Source organism: Calonectris borealis, chromosome 3 (genome assembly GCF_964195595.1).
Source record: "Calonectris borealis chromosome 3, bCalBor7.hap1.2, whole genome shotgun sequence".
NCBI classification, from domain to species: domain Eukaryota; kingdom Metazoa; phylum Chordata; class Aves; order Procellariiformes; family Procellariidae; genus Calonectris; species Calonectris borealis.
In genome coordinates, this window is record NC_134314.1 from 65,442,662 (window position 1) to 65,459,673 (window position 17,012).

Sequence of the window (17,012 nt, forward strand, 5' to 3'; positions counted from 1 at the left end):
TTTGATGATGATGATAAACTACAGAAAGTTTTGCTATCTCTACCTTTTTAAATAAAAGCAAGGCTCTAATGGGATATCCAGTGTCTCCACGTGTAAGGTAAAAGCTTTACTTTAAAATTTTCCCTTTGCTTTCCTTTAATGGAAAAGCTTATTTTAAAATTTAAACAGTATCAGCTGTTTATCAGGAATGCATCAGTACACAAAGTCATACTGGAAAGTGTTACTTATTTTAAATTAATACTGCACAATCCAATAAATAGAGGCTTAGTATCAGTTATTTTCTCTTGTAACAAAACACCCTCCTGCTCAGCACGGTTTATTTAACTGTGAAGCATTACCTCAGTCGCAAACATTTCAGATCATCTCGTGTAACATAGCAGAGAACATCCATTAATGTATAGTCTTCAGCCAAGAACTACAAAAAGAAGTTTAAATGAACATTTTGTTAAAAATATAATCTAACTTTCTAGGTTTTATATACCATCTGCCCTTAAAAACAGAAGCTTAAGTTTAGAAGAAACCTAAAATTGGGCCAAAATGTGGTACATGTAACAGATTAATCCACATTGTTTCTAGAAATACAGTGGAACTACTTAATTTTTATACTGTATACTCCACATCGGCGTACCAGGCACAACTTGAAAGGTGTAATGCTTTTACAGCTACTCAAAACTTTTGTCAACTGGCATTTCTATTGTTATCACTGATACCTCAGAGTCACAGACTTCAATGAACACAAATTAGAGCATAATTAATACCACATTTCACCCATGAGGAAATTAAAAACAACAGTTAAGACCTACCTTTTCAGAAGTGGCATCTAAATTTTATGTACTTGAATTTCGAGGAACATTTGATCTGATCTGTAGGAGTGATAACTACATGCAGGTTCTCCTAAGTCAGCTGAAATTCTGAGATGCTCAACACCTCTAAAATTACATAATTTGCTGCAGAGCAGACTGATCTACTTCAGGAGATTTCACTTCAACACAGTTAGCTAAGGGTGAACATGTACCCTGTATCCAGGGTGTAATCAGCAGGAACTGCTGCAATGTGTAAAGACACTGAAAAATTATGAACCAAAGCAATACTGTCTATTTACCAGGACATTTTATTCCCTTATTCCTAATCAGATACAGGAATTATTAACAATACTGTATTTTTATGAAGGCCTTCATATTCATGGCTTTTTCCTATCCTCTGAAAACAAATTCATCTCTCAAAATGCGCTAAAGTAATTAAAAAGGTTTGGTATCTTTTTTGCATGGGGTCACAAAACAGTAGTGCAACTGTGTCAGAGAGTGAGCAGAATCATTGCTACCTTGTTTATCGTGGCCTCATCAGCTCCTTGAACGCTCAGCCAGTTTATGAGATCAGGGTCTTCAGTCCCTGTGCCAATGGAATGACGATGACAGACAGACAATCCAGGAATATCTAGAATAAGCATTTTTGAGAAAAAGTTTTGTGTTGTCAAAGCAACCTCTTGTCATTTTTGACTCCTGAAGCACTTTCTTCTGTGAGCTTTCCCTTCAAGCTCAGAACACCAGTATCCCCATAAATAAAGATAAATGTCAATTCCCAAAGCACACACTTAATTACAGTTGTAGACAGTTATACACCAATCACTCAACTTGGTTAGGGGTACAGTTAAAGTGGTGTGAACATTGATACAGATACATTTTCTGTCCTCTTTGGAAAGTTACTTTACTAGTACAAGGCACATCAATTTCACTGTAACTGTTTCTACACTAACGTATTGCATCAATTTAACCAAACTGTTCAGTGTAGCTCATACAACTGGTGCATCGGCAATGCCTTAGACTGAGGATCAGCTGCTTTTGGAAAGAACACTTCTTTGAAGCACATTACACGGAAACCTCAAACTGCATTAGCATTTCCACCTTCTTCAGGGCAGATACATATCAAACTCGGCTCCCTCAAGTAAGCTTTAAGTTGTATTTACATCTCACTGATTAGATCCTCTTGAACTTTCAGTGTAACAATTGGAACAGTCTGTAATTCAAAGAACACATACCTAAACATACTAGATCATCCTCTTTAGAAATAATAGTTATTCTGTAGGATATGAGCCTTGTACGCTTCCATATAATCACAATCAAAAATATTTAAATCACACCATTCGTTGTACTGTGATTAACAAATTCAGTAATTTGTTTCCACAACGTACATTCTTACTTGAAAACAAACCCTACCAGAAGCAGCATAATAAAGCATCTTTGCTGAGACTGGCTCAATAAAAAGAACAGTAATTTAGCTGCCACTGTCTTAATCTGTAGCCAGTATGAAACTTTTCCTTGAAAACTCTTCTCACTTACCTATTGGCTGTGACCTAAGCTGTAGGTTTCTAATCTCTTGATCTTTTTCTTCTATAGCTTGATGTAAGAGGACTTGAAATTCTCTTTCCTTTTGAACCAACTCCTCCAATAACCTGTGAAGCAAGGGGAAGGAAGCACACATTTCCTTAAGTAGTTTCAAATGTTCATGAAAGCAAAGATCTTACTACACTTAAACTGGAAACCTTCTTGACAGAGACAAGGACAGGCTTCTTCAGCTTTCATAGGAATATCCTCTCACTATAGATTTATTATGACCTCTATCAAGACATAAACATTCACTGGTTCCTAAAGCTATAGCTCTTTAAAAAAAACCCAAAAACCAAAAAAACAACCCACCAAAAACTAAAAAACAACCAACTACCTCAAACACACCAGCCTCCATATACACATCCACCCACTAAACAGGTGGTATGGTACAAAATTTCAGTGAAATTTCTACAGCCAGCGTTCTGTTTTAAAAAAACCTCTCTAATTGAGAAGAACAAATATCAAAGTATTTCATAAACCAAGGGCTAAACTTTGTGACATAACCCTTTGTAAGGAAAAATGCCAGTTCACATCTCTCCAGCAGGCATTTTCAAAGGTATGGCAAGGGTGGAGCTGTGATGAAAATGTGCCAAAAACTTATGGTTGCATTTGTTAAATGGGGAAAATACGTTCTCATCCACACAAGGGCTGTCCCTTCCTCATATACCAGGCACTTTGTGCCTACTCTCCTATGCTCCTATATGAAGAGTGAGAAAAGAGGAGGCAAAATACCTTGTGTCCTCTCCTAAGCAATTACTTTTGAGAATGTCAAGCAGAAACAAATTGGAACCCATGTTTGACTTCCTTCATAACATAAACCCAGAGAGAAACCCAGAGAGATTCAGTGGTCAGCACCTTTCAAACTGATCAAAGGAAAACAATGAGAATACAATGGAAAATCAGTATGTGAAACTGCTGCAATTTGTTATTTTAGAAAAGCGTTTTAGTAAAAAGGAGGACTTGTGAACAGTATGTATTCAGGAACTTGGTCAGAGAAATTGCACATGGAGAACACAGTCATAAACCTATCACTGACTTCTGAGTCTTAGGAAGTTCTGCCTTGAAAGAATTGCAGCACCTTCATCCCTTCCTTGAAGCCTTTGTCACCCTGAGAACTATGCAGTAACTATTCCATTTTTGTATGATTTTGTTTCCTTTTTTGTTTTGTTTTGTTTATTTATACCAGTTGAGCACTGCAACTTTTTTCCTGGGACACTGAAAGATAGGGACATTCTGGAATTCAGCTAAAGAATGTGCCACAAAAGCACCTTACCTGTCTTTGCACAGAAGTAAACTGCATCTCATATGATTGCTTTGTAAAAAAGCATCTAGGCCTACTTTTAGCTTGCATGCAGGCCTACCAGCAGCATAGTTGCATTTGAGTGCTTCCACACCTAAGAATTCTTAGTAAGTCCACCCTGCATGTGAACAGAGCTGCTTTGTGCCTCTACGCACACCCACAGTTCGATTAATCTCAGTGCAGACTGATATTCTGTCCAGACAGGTATGCAGTCACATTTCAGTTAATTTATTCCTCCTCTATCCATTCTAGTTGAAAAACACCTTTGGGGCCAATAAAATAATCAACTATTTTCTCTTGATAACTGCTTGCTGTTTATGCCAATAAAGCTTTAATTAATACTTAAACAACTGTCCATTTATTTACCTCAAAATTTCTGCATGAATGACAGGACGTGATTATTTGGCCAAAGGCTTTGCATTTGAGGAATTTACAAAAGCAAAGTGCTAGAAAACAGCACCTCTACAAATTGATCACTTCTGATGCTACTCCCCATCATAAACTTGGGAAGTAAAGTGAGCGAACCTCAATTATTTATGTATTTATTTAAATGTATCAATAAGGCAATCAAAATACTTCTCAGTGGTCATCATAAGCAAAAAAAAAAAGAATTGTAACATAAGAACTCAAAAATACTGATACTTTATTGAAAACAGTAAAGTCTAATGAATTACTCCAATTATGGCAAAATTCTTGGACACGTTTAAAAGTAAAGTGCAATTTAACATTTTAATTTAAATTGGAACAATAACTACAAAGAATGTTCTAACAGCATAACATCTGTCTTATTGAAGATGTTCTCTTTCTATCAAGGTTATATTCAAAATTTCCTGATGTTAGTAAGAAATCCAGTGTCATAAATCAGATGCTACAAAAGCTAAAATATCTACTTTAAACAGACTATCTGGTATATTTTAATGAAAAGAAAACAAAATTATATAGAAAATTATTTGGATAAAATAATGGAGACAGAGATTTGTCTCTGACATTTCTTAAACAAACAAAAAACCTGGAAGAACCACTTCTCAAGTTTAAAGTGGAATATGTATATTTCTAAAAAAAATCCGATATCCAGATTTCTGGCTTATTTCTTCTTTTAAACAACACATCTATTTTTCTCATCTTTCTCTGATGAACAAAAAGTATTTAATAAAAAGGTAATGCTTGCTGGTAAGCACAGATCCTGCTGCAGTGAATTCTGTGCACAAAACAAGACTGAAGCAGTTTACTTGTGGAGTTCATGTGTGGCTGTTGTCTAGCTTGAGTTCATTCCCCAGGAATAACTACAAAAAAGAACAGCAAGTTCTGCCTTAATGGAAACAAAACATAACACTGTTCATCAGCTATACACAGCATACGGAGGAGAGAAAAAGCAGAAACTTGGCAGCAGGCTCAACTTTTCCACATCTTCCTTGAAAGGGCACCTGAAATCAAGACTGACCTTAACTTGCATCACTATTGTTCTGAAATGAATAAAACTAATGTAAGTGATCAGTCACAGCTAAACAACGCCCATCATTTAAATGACCAACTTGCAGTACTCACAGAATTGATACTGTCACTAGTATTCTAGCACATATATTTTAAAAGCAAAACAATACATACTGTCACAAGTAGGCAAGTGTCTCCTGATATCCGGACTTACCTGTTTGTCTCTAATTTTAGCCTGCCTAGCTGGACACTCAGTGATCTGTGAGCAGCCTGGGAGTCATGGGATACCGTAGAGCTGAGTGTGCTTACACCTGAGGTAGCTACTGCATCTTCCATGACAACGCAAGGCTGTTGGATAGTTTGATTATGAGGCTGTTCATCTTGATCTTCTTCAACTTCTATCTCGTCTTGATCTGCTGTATCACTTTCAGATGCAAGACTAAAATGTGGCCTCAATTCTAGTAGTAACATTAAAATATAAGCAAAAGAAAAAACATTAGAGACATTAAACATTAAAACAAAAGCAGACCTAAGTGAATATTTACAGATCATCCTACAGCTTTGGTTATACCAGACCTGAAATTTCTGTAGCAAGAGAACAGATGGTATTTTCTAGGGGTTTAAGAAGACTCAGACCATAACAGCACCTTAGTTTATGCTGATTATTATTCAGCTTATTGAATGTTCAAAAGCTCTTAAAACCCAAAAATCTGGATGAATAGCATTCCAGATTTGGCTAGCATTTCATGTCAAATTGTGCTGAAGCACTGTGCAGCAGGAGTACTTTCTTTTGCTTTATTCCATTCTCAGTGGTTTGTAATTTCTCACGTGTCTGACCTGAAATGTTTTGTTAAGCAAATAACCATTATTTCTCTTATATCCAGCTATTCTCGTTGCTATTCTGGCATACTTAGCATTCTCTTATTGTAAGAATACTGTGTTTACCAAAAAATTGTATCCAAAGATATAAAGAGGAAATAACAAACAGATCCCTTTCCCGACAATTAAAAGTAGCACACTTCCCTTCTACTGATCAGAGAGAACGCTGCCTATTTTGTAATGGTGTACATCCACAAATCGGCGGACACAAAGCTATACGTGTACTCTGGTTTCTGTTATTCCCTGTTTAAACTACCTACCAGAGCTTACCAGGTGTGCAAGATACGTACACATCATCTTATACTCCTACAAAACCTATTATTGCAACAACATCTGTTTGTTAATTCTAACCATTTAGTATAAATCTTTCTTTCTTCCTTCCTTCCTTCAATTGTGGCTTCTTACTGCTAAGCACTCCCTTAAGTCTCCTCACCAAAACATACTTTTTCTTCCTGAATCACACTTGGGTTTTGTAGGTTTTTGTCCTTTCTGCTGAAGAACTAACAAGTACATTTCTCTTCTTTACAAAAGGGACATTCGTTTCTTGATCCATTTCGTCTCTTCATTTCAATGCTACATACCTTTTTCAAGACTGAACATATTAAGATCAACAGAGCTGTCCTTCCTCTAAATTAAAGAGAGCAGATTTATTATACAGCAGTTACCTAAATATTGCTAGGCAAATATGTCTGAATTTGCTTTGAACTTCTGCATCACACTAATAGGAATAGAAGTTCATTTTGCCATTGTTCACCACCAGGCAGTATAACTATACAACATCTGCTTCGTACCACTCCTAAAACATCCCACAATTTTTAGAAGTGTTAAGGCCAGAGATAAATCTTCATATCATTCATAGAGGGGAGAAAAAAACAAAAGAAGAAAAAAAAATAGTCAGACAAAGGCAAGGGGAAGCAATCAGAAGCAGGGTAAGGCAATTAGGGAAGAGGCAGATGATCAGTGCCTGAAAGCTACTAGGGCACAGAGGCTTTTGTTTAAGCTTGACCATGTACAATTAATGCTGATACTGAGCTGCATAGAGAAGAAGAGTCTATTAAGGAGGAATTCTACAGTACTCCTATTATATAGCAATAAAGTACACGCCTGTTAAAGGTGTTTGGCATTCTAATCAAAAGACAGATTTTCCTTATGACTCGAAGGTACACAGAAACCTTATTTATGCCTTGCTGGTTGCGCTGGGGATATGGAAAATACCAAGGAGAGCAGGAAGAGCTGTAACTTCTGTTGGCATTTTCAGATCCCCTTGTTGACAATTTAAGACTTAACCCACTGCAGAAAACAGGAACATAAGTATTCTGACTTCAGACTTAAAGCATTAAATCATATATTTGAAAATTTCACCATTAATTCCAGTGTAGGGAATGATGGAATCACAAGCTTAGAAGTTAAGAAGCAGCAGAGAAACTAACTCTGGAAGTAGGTAGAGTAATAACAGAATTAGCTACCGTTTCTTCTACACAGACTCCTTCCCTCAGCTAAGCCATGTATTCTACTTCCACAACATTCAAAATACAATATTCAAACTGCGGGCACTGCAGGTTTTTTGGGGGGTTTTGGTGGTGGTTTTTTTTTTGGGGGGGGGGGGGGGGGGGGGGGGATGTTTTGTTTTTTTGCTTTAGACAGCTTCTGACCAGGAGTCAGAGAGACTTTTGTGTGCGCCAAAAAGCACATTATTGATCTGCACTTTGTAAAACACCTTCCAAAATCAGCATGTGCTGGAAGTGGTCTGTCTGTCCTTTGGATTTCAAGAGGCAGCATTGTGCTCCTCAAAAAAATTAGGCCCCAGAGCACCTTAGCCTACTACAGCTCACTGTGTTGCAGAATTGTTTAGATGACCCATCCTGGAAAAGTGCTTTCCAAAATAACTTGTACAATACACTGATTAGTTTTTGAGTTGCAAAACAGACAGTGGACAGGAAAAAGGCCACTGCTGGTTTCAAAACCTTAAGTGAAGCATCATAATCACAGCTCTAAAGCACGTTTAAAGAGATCAACCAATAAATATTTGCTGAGTATTAAGAAATGACTCACCTGGGACCAGAATAGTAATAGCAGTCTGCACAGCTTTTCTGATTATGCTATCCAATGCAAACATCCAATGTGGCTTGATGTTATGATTTCGGAGGACTTTATTGACCTAGTAACAGAGAAGTCAGTTCAGATATTATATCCCCCACAACTTAAAACTGTAATATATGGCGACATTATATGAAGTGTTTGAACTTACAGATGCTGTATCAAAGCCGGTGATTAAAACTATTCCATGTTGTCATTAAACAAAGAAAATAGCAACGTTGCCAACTTTCACCATTTTATTAGAAGTCATGCAGTATTTTGTATTTTTTAATCAAGTACTAGGACCTGTGTTAGGTGATTTTTGATGACTGCGATACTGAAGTTTATTGAACCTTCATGGGTGTGGAGAGAAACTTAAACAGAATGCGAGCAAGACCAATACTAAGGATTATATTATGAAAGACTTGTAACTTAAGCTAATTAATCTTTTTATTTTTTGGCATCATTTTCACTGCTTGCTCTGAGCAATACTTATCTATTTTAAAGTACAATTGTAGGAAATATCAAAGAACTAATGTAATGCTGCTCCTTCTTGATTCAGAAAATACTTAATTAACTTTAAATAGTCAGGGGACTTCATTTGTATGCTGTGCCATTTTCTCTTTCCTTCCACTTTTTACTTCGTACAATGAGATAGCTTTCTACACTGGGTTGCTCCTAATTCCCTACAGGCCTGCTTTCAAACCGCTTTTAGCCATATTCCCAGATGCCTCTATGGATGCTTCATGCCACTTGCAAGAATGTCTCTACCCTGGGAGAACTCTTTTCCAACTCCCAAATGACAGAGAAGCAGCAGGTGGGGTGGTAGTGCTACAACGAAACACCTAGCCACGGTAAGCGGCATTAGCACAAGGCAAACTGGGTGCTGTTTTCCAGGCATGGAAGCAGTTCAAAGCAACAGACTCTGTAGAAGTAGAACTCGAGAAGTTGCAGGAAGATACAAATGTAACTGTATTTAGAAAATTACGAAGTTACTCAAAGCCTTATAAAAAAAGTAGCAACTACTGCTTACTAAAAAATGTGGCAAGAAGATACTTCACTCAGGTCTTCCTAAAAAAGGGATTACTTTAATTCTCTCACATTATGATAACCTCTCTGTAAAAAATGACTGAAGTTACACAAATGATGCCTTCAGAAGATATGTGAGAGTTGTTAAATGTTATTAATCGTGCTATTATCACTGCCCCAAAGCAACAGTATTCAGTAATGCAGTAATTTATGTAGGTATCTGTACTGGGTTTGGCTGGGATGGAGTTAATTTTCTTCGCAGCAGCCAATACAGTGCTATGTTTCAGACTGGTGACTAAAACAGCCTTGATAACACACCCATGTTTTAGCTATTGCTGAGCAGTGCTTGCACAGTGTCAAGGCCTTCTCTGTTTCTTACGCTGCCCCACCAGAGAGTAGGCTGGGGGTGGACTAAAGGCTGGATGGGGACACTGCCAGGACAGCTGACTTGAATTGACTGAAGAGATATTCCCTTCCATACAATATCATGCTCAGCTATAAAGACAGGGGGATAGTTTTTCCAAAGGAGCTGTTGCTCAGGGACTGGCTGGGCATTAGTCTATTGGAGGTGCGTGATTGGTTTTGCATCACTTGTGCGGTTTGGGGTTTTTCGTGGGTTTTTTTTTTTTTTTTCCTGTGTGTGTGTGGTTTTTGGTGGTGGTGGTTTTTTGGGGATTGGTGTGTGTGGTTTTTTTTTCTTTCCCCCCCTTCACTTTAACAGTCTTTATCTTGACCCACAAATTTTCTCACTTTTTGCCCTTCTGATTCCCTCCCCCATCCCGCTGGGAGGGAGTAAACGAACAACTGGGTAGGGGCTTTCCTGTACCTGCCAGCCAGGGTCAACCCACCACAGTACCTGTGTCTCCTCAGTTCTGTTGCCAATGACCACGAGATGGCACTTGGACACCGTGCTTGGACTTGGAGAGCTGGCAGCGGTGCCGGGGGAGCCTGCCCTGTGCCTGACACCTGGGCAGCAGTTGCCTCAGGGCCCCAAAGGCTTGCCCACAGCCCTCCGAGGCAGCACAATTCCTGACTGCAAGCACTTTGCACCTTCCCATACTGACTCCTACCAAGACATTAAGGTGTTTAGCTAAATGCAGCCTATTTAAGTACTGAAGAAGCACGATGTAGCTTTGTCAAGAACACAACAATTCCCAGTAATGTGATTTAGCTATTTAGATTACAGCACAAAACTACTTTTTCTTGGTTGCTCCAATAAGGATATTGTGATTATTAAACCTTGTTACCTGAGATTACCTTATTAAGTCCCGAGAACAAGGGAACTACTTTCCCTCACTTTTAGCAATATCCCAGTCTCTGAGGCCTTGATACTGATCTGGATTTCAGTGTTCTACTATAGAAACCTAATGTATGTCCAAAAAAAATTAAGACTGGGAACATATAAAGCCAAGTTTTTCTTTGAATTTCCTGTGGGTTATCTTAGTTAAATAATAGAGAGATAGTAATCAGAGGCATTTCTCAGTTAAAAACCAGCAACTTATAATGATGAAGTTAACAGAAGAGGGTAACATTTTTATTGAAAAGAACATGACTCAGGCAGTTACCACTGAACAACTGATGCCCAGCAACATCTCCATCAGAAAACCAACCCAGATATTTGTACCTTCCCCCCCTCATTTTTTTTCTTGACCTTGTATGTTTGTTTTTTTTTCTTCCAAGTGTCAAAACAGTAGTAGTATGAGGCTAAGTAGAATAGAAAGCTGAAGTGTACTCCAAGTGAAGACTCAAAAAGAAAACTTTCATTTGTGGAAACCTCTCTTTTACAGATTCATTTCACATATTAGGTTTTTTTTTGTAAACAGCATCTAGTTTTTGTCAGTGTAGTCTATGCAACAAACAGTTGACATGCTATGCAATCCTTCCTGACAGCTCTTTTACTTGTCAGAGTGCCCCAGGTTTAAATGCTAATAGAATCATCCACCGCAAATGCCTGCTTGGATTGTCATTTCATTTTTACTACATGACTTCAGTCTGGACAAGTGACGCCCAGCACAACTGCACCCTCCCATGTTAGTTATTCATTTTAATCATTAAGCCTAATTGCTTGTGAACTAACATTTAAATACATAGCTTAAGAAGAAAAAACATTTGCTTTTGGTAAAGTAGCTATTTAAAGGGTATCCATGTGTGTGTTTGGTTGGTCACTGTAGGAAGTCATAAATTTTGCATTAATTATTGACAGAAAAGTAACCTATTTTTCTTCCTTCTTATCCTGCTTATTATAAATTGAAACAAAAATACCTAGTTTGGTAGAAATCTGCTGCTAACCAAAAATACTAGAATAAGAACTCAATACAGTATTATAAGGTAGACAGACTACTATTGAGTGTATCGAGTGGTTTAATGTATTAGTTTATAAGAGAAGTCAAGTTCAAGAGATCTGCATTTATGTAGAATAAGCCTGACATTCAGTGTTAGTCTTATTTACCAGAAAACCTTCCAAAATAAGATTTTTTTAAAAAGGCTTTCCTGCTTTAGTATTATGACATAATGTTTACACAACTATGCTGAACCTTCTAGATCTTTAATCAGCAAAATCTCAATAGTTGTGTCCTGCCAAAAGATGACATGGCAACCCAACCAAGTCATGGCTGTGGGCCAAAAGATCACATGGCAACCCAACCAAGTCACGGCTGTGGGCTGGGTTTCTGTTATTACAGGTTCAAAGCCCTCAAATATTATTGTTTTGGTAACTCTGGATGGAAGTTAATGAAGTTCTGTTTGCTTCTGGCTTCTAGCTTTTTTTTTTTTTTGGCAGTTTCGGTGCACAAAGTTCTTAGTAAAAATGACAACTTACAGCATCTTGAAAACCAAACAGCACGAGCTGCACTTGACTGATACCATGGCTGTCAAAGTCTAACTCCAGTTTCAGTTTTGAAAGAGTGGTTGCGATGATTTTACGATCAGTGGACCGTACAAACTCTCTGAGGCTGGAAACGAGCGTCGTGATATGTTCCCATTTTAACTTGGGTTCTTCATCTCCCTGGTAGAAGAGAGAGGAAAAGAAATAGTTTTGATAGCCATCTTTTGAAACGTACTTTAGCCAATAACGTCAGTTGGCAATACGGATTTTCAGAAACTCTACTGCTACGGTTAAGGGAAAGGCGCAGCTGCAGGTCAGATAATGGTGGCAGCGTAACTACAGCAGCACAGACTTCTACTGCTGAGCTTGCTCCTAGTGCAAATTACTTGACGAGCAAGTAGCTGACTTTGTTTTATATCAGTTGCTGAAGTACATGTGCACATACATAGTCTGTATGTCTCATTGTACAGGAGTGAAAAGATATGAATAAATATACTGTGCACGGAATACTACAAATTACTTTTAATTGCAAACAAACATGTACTTTGCAGTGCCTCTAATTTCAGAGTGCCTCTGAGAGACAACATGCAAATTCTCACAGTAGCATTTAAAAGAAAGGATTAGTCAAAATTACATAGAAGGCTCAGAAAGAGATTAGTTCTTTCCTACATAATTTCCCTTGATATGGAACTTTTACACTTACTTATTCTTAGAGCAGGTCTACAAATCTGTCACCTTTCTATTATGAATATTCATATCCCTATTTTTAAAAGCTTTTGTGTTTTTGCATGAGCTATCAAAGGAGCAAAAAGCTCAAAAGCATTCATCAGAATAACCAGCATAAATAACTAGGAAGTAGAGGACTATATTTACTCTCTGAAGTAAAGTTATGTCAACTGAATACAAATGTCAATTCCAAATCTTAAAATTAAGCCAGAGACAGAAAACCATACCTACTTGTTCAACACGAAGTATTAGATGCTTATTCTGAAGGAAGGTAAGTAATTTTTTATATAGACTAAAGATATCTAACATTGATTTCCATAACAGAAGGACATATGGTGTTTGGTTCTGTTGTATTTGCCAGTTTTACACCATGAATGTTACAGCTGGCCAGACATCAAGAACTCTGTTTGCCAGTAACACTGAGATTTTAACTATAGTTAATTAATTCTGATCAGGATGAAAAAAAGATAATTTGATTATTTGAGAGAGAGAGAGAGAGAGAGAGAGAGAGAGAGAGAAACTGAAAAAAAAAAGCTCTAGAGCAGTCAAACATTCCACTGACTAAAGCACCCATCTCCGAGATAAAAGATCCTAGCCTCTGATCCTGATCCACTTTGATTTGGAGAATTCACCTGATGATTGGCTATACTGAAGTGAATCCCTCACTCTGTCCTGCAGTAGCTGATCTCCTTTTCGTGTAAACAATTAAAAAGCCATTAGGGCAGATAGGTGGACACACAACACACTGTAGTCCTGGACTAGAAGATCCAAGTCCATCAAGGCATGCTGGGGACAGGGCAACCAGTATGGCTCCTTAATAAGGAACAGCGACCTATTTTGGAAGGGTCATTCTCCTCTCCCAGCCCCCACACCCAATGACTTTGCTGAAATTGTTCTTATGAAAAGTTTTTGTGAAGGGAAAAGCGCTATCAAAGCCTAAATCCTGATGAGGCTTAACAAGCAAATCAGGCTTCCATCTATTGGCAACTTGCATTTAAGTAGGATGTAACAAGAAGCCAACTCGACTTCCCCTTAACTGCAGTTACTACCACTTTCTGGTGGTTTGAGTAAGTTTCCTGCTCTTTGACCAGGGTCCCTCTCTCAAAGGAAAGAACGGTGTTTGGGAGTCAGAGTTCTGGCATCCTCCTGAAGGGCAGATAGTCCCATGCACATGTGCTTTGAAGTCTTTGGCTCTACAACTCCTGCTGGTGTCTCTGCTCCTATCTTGGGCTGTTCCAGCCCTAGCTGAGGAAGGCGTGAAACATCAAGCACCCTCTCTGCATCTTGTGATTGAGTTTCAGCCTCTCACAATTACTGATTATTCCTTTCATACACATGCTAACAACTGTATCTGTTACAGCAACACTCTAGCAAAGCACAGATCACGGGCATCTCTCTTACTGCCTGCTATTTTAATATTTTCTATAGTTACCAGGACAACTGTGGGTTCCTCCCTCCCCCACCAAGAGTTAGAAGCTCTTTTTATTGGTATGGTGGCAATTTCCAATTACATAAACTGTAGTACATGCATAAGAATCATACTGGCTTGCATCAGTTTCTAAACAGTACTATCTTTAGAAGATGAGTTGTCACATTTTATACAAATATGGGTTAGACCAGCAATACTTAACCTTGAGAATGAAGTGAGTCAATTAACTACTAACACACACATTACAAACAAGAACAAAAAATCATGTCATCCAATTACGGTGTTGCAACATCTAGCAGCGTGGTCATGACCTGTAATTTATTCAGTGTCATCCTGAACTGATACATCGTCATGAATCATCCCCCCAAAGGAGCGCCAAAAGGTAATTCTGCAATTATTTTGCTGTTTGCTGTAGCTCCCACTGTTACTCCATCTTTCCTCCCCTCCATATGTGCTTCCAACTGCTGTGAGGAATAGCTGCAATTTATTTTCTGCCTAGCCCTCTCTTTCCCCTTTTATGGCTGTTGGCTAGAAGGCAATGGTGTACTAGTCAGTCCCATTTTTTCTACGCAATAACCCAAAATAAGGCCAGAGCAGGCCAAAAGACCTAAACCTCTCTCCGTCAAACCAGTCAGCCAGAAGATAGAACTCTAAAAGAACGGCAAAGCAATCACCTCATCTATCTTACATGAGTTGACCTGACAGCCTCTGTTAGTCCCATTTGAAAATCTCTGGCAAAATATAATGAAAACATGTTTTTCTGTTGTCTGGCCAGCACTAATATCCAGGTATACACATAGTATTTACAAACAATACAAGAGGCATATGTAACGCAGCATAAACAACTTCAAGGCCTATTTTTAATAGCCCAAATAAAACAATAAATTGTGAAAGCTTACATGAGGTATGCTTTCTAGTTTAATCAAACTTTATTTTTTAATTGCTTTACTATGTGTAATCTCAAAAGTTCCAGGTAATTGCAGATAAGTCTCCAAATTGCATAAAATTTTTGCTGCCTTCTGAAATTACTTTACCTGAGCCAAAGCTTCCATCAAGTTCCTCACCACCTTCTCTTGGTCCTCAGTTAATATCCTGTGAAGGGTGGCTCTCCTTTCACTATCCTTCTTCAGCATGAAAAACCCAGAATCTTTCTCTTCAGGTGAAGGAGGTGCACTGTGATCCTCAAAATTTTCATCTGGGATGCTGGATGAAAGACACTCGGTGAAAAGAAACTTTATAAAAACCACCCCAATGTACACATTCCTAATCTACTGTGTAACATAAATGCTAGATAGCTCTTTACCTCAGAAAAAGGGACCGGATTCCTTTCCCATCTTTTTCTCCACAGGATTTGGCTCTTGTTTTGAAAGAGAATGGATCAATTTTTAATTCTGTATCAGGTGAGACAGAACCGTATTCACTGCTGCTACTTGTATCTTCCACCAGAACAGGGACAGGTAAGGATATACTCCGAAGATACTCTATTCGTATAGGAACATTCAAAAATTAGAATTTAATAGTGCCATCACAGTTCTGAAGTGAAAAGGTTATTCTTTCAGAGGAAACAGAAAGACTCCAGTCTACCCCTACACCAATACAAAATATTAAAACAAAATTGACAAAAAACTCCTAAAGCTTATTCTTCTGGAATAGAGTTATCTTTCAGTTACATTTTTATTCAAAGGCTTTCTGAGATATGGAAATGCTGGGCTCTTTGCAAGTTCACTTACAGAACTTCACCAGTGGAGTGAACGTGCATCTCATATCATCAGTACACACTTTCAGCAGTAGTAGAAGGTTTCTACAGGGTAAGTCACCCAAGAACCTTCCAAGATCTTAATTTTGTGTTTGTATATAAATGTATATATTTATATATACAATACATGTAAGTATATATACTGTAAGACATATAAGATACATTTCTTTATCTGATTGTTTTGTACAAATTTAATTAGTTCTTAGCCTTTGATTAATAATAAACATGCACATTAAGTCAGAACTTTTGTTTTTAAATCCAGAGCACACATCACTGCTGCAAGAAACTGTTCATACCTATTTCACATCTGCACATTTCAAAGTGTACTTTGATAGCAACGCGGCATGAAGATAACTATGTGTTTGTCCGGTTCCACACCCCTCCCCCCCAGTTCATTTCCTGAAAGAGATAACTATCCTGTAGCCAGGCCTGACAAGGGGTCTCAAATGCATTCTGCTTTTTTCAATTAGAGAATTCAGCCTAATAAAAATCCATGTTGTCTTTCTCCACAAACCTTGGCTCTACTGCTACTATAAAACAGCCATTTGGTTTCCTGTTCAGATTTCCACTAATGGCCCATAACAACAACACAGCTCTTCAAGCCTGTATTACCTACCTGCCTAGACAATTAAGCTGTAGTCTGGTAGGATTACAAATAGTAGTTTAAATTTGCACAATGAATTAGAGGTTCCTAACAGAGAAAGGTCACTTATGTTCATAATCGTGCCCACTTCTCTTTGCAGCATTTCAGTGTGACAAATTATACCAGAATAAATGATAACTATAGTATCTACACAGTTACGTTTTGATAGAGAAGTATATATTAAAACTCACCATTTGTGTTAGCTGAAAGAACTGTGGGAGAAAAGCAAAGAAAAAAGAAAGTTAAATGTGCTGAAATTAACTGAGAAAATATGCATAGTCTAAAGGATAACTCTCTTCCCATTTTTATAAACTATCTGGACTCTCCTGTGTGCCATCTCTAAAAGTGTAATTTATTGCGATTTAAAGTTAATTTTAACCTGGGGGGGTGGCAACTATGTTAAAAGTGCTCATCCAATGTCATCTCCTTTACCTGGTATTTTTACTTCTTTTAGGTATCATGCTAAAAATATACAGAAGATATTTTCATATGTATATATGGACGCATATAGAATATGTCATTCATACTCTCAAAA

At 37.8% G+C, this 17,012-nt stretch overlaps 1 protein-coding gene across 4 annotated transcripts in view; it reads right to left on the minus strand.

Moving 5' to 3' along the window:
* Positions 1-17,012, minus strand: part of MAP3K5 (mitogen-activated protein kinase kinase kinase 5) — a 108,289-nt gene that overhangs the window by 1,303 nt on the left and 89,974 nt on the right. For 2 of the 4 annotated variants that reach the window (XM_075145910.1, XM_075145911.1), the window contains 9 exons: positions 16,669-16,689; positions 15,382-15,559; positions 15,113-15,281; positions 11,918-12,103; positions 8,047-8,152; positions 5,330-5,573; positions 2,337-2,449; positions 1,322-1,434; positions 339-415 (listed from right to left, as the gene is read on the minus strand). In XM_075145910.1, coding sequence (XP_075002011.1) covers positions 339-415; positions 1,322-1,434; positions 2,337-2,449; positions 5,330-5,573; positions 8,047-8,152; positions 11,918-12,103; positions 15,113-15,281; positions 15,382-15,559; positions 16,669-16,689 — 1,207 coding nt within the window. Of the gene's footprint in view, positions 1-338; positions 416-1,321; positions 1,435-1,970; positions 2,014-2,336; positions 2,450-3,258; positions 4,968-5,329; positions 5,574-8,046; positions 8,153-11,917; positions 12,104-15,112; positions 15,282-15,381; positions 15,560-16,668; positions 16,690-17,012 lie in introns of those variants that run through there. The other 2 variants (XR_012673001.1, XM_075145912.1) reach the window with 2 other exon arrangements.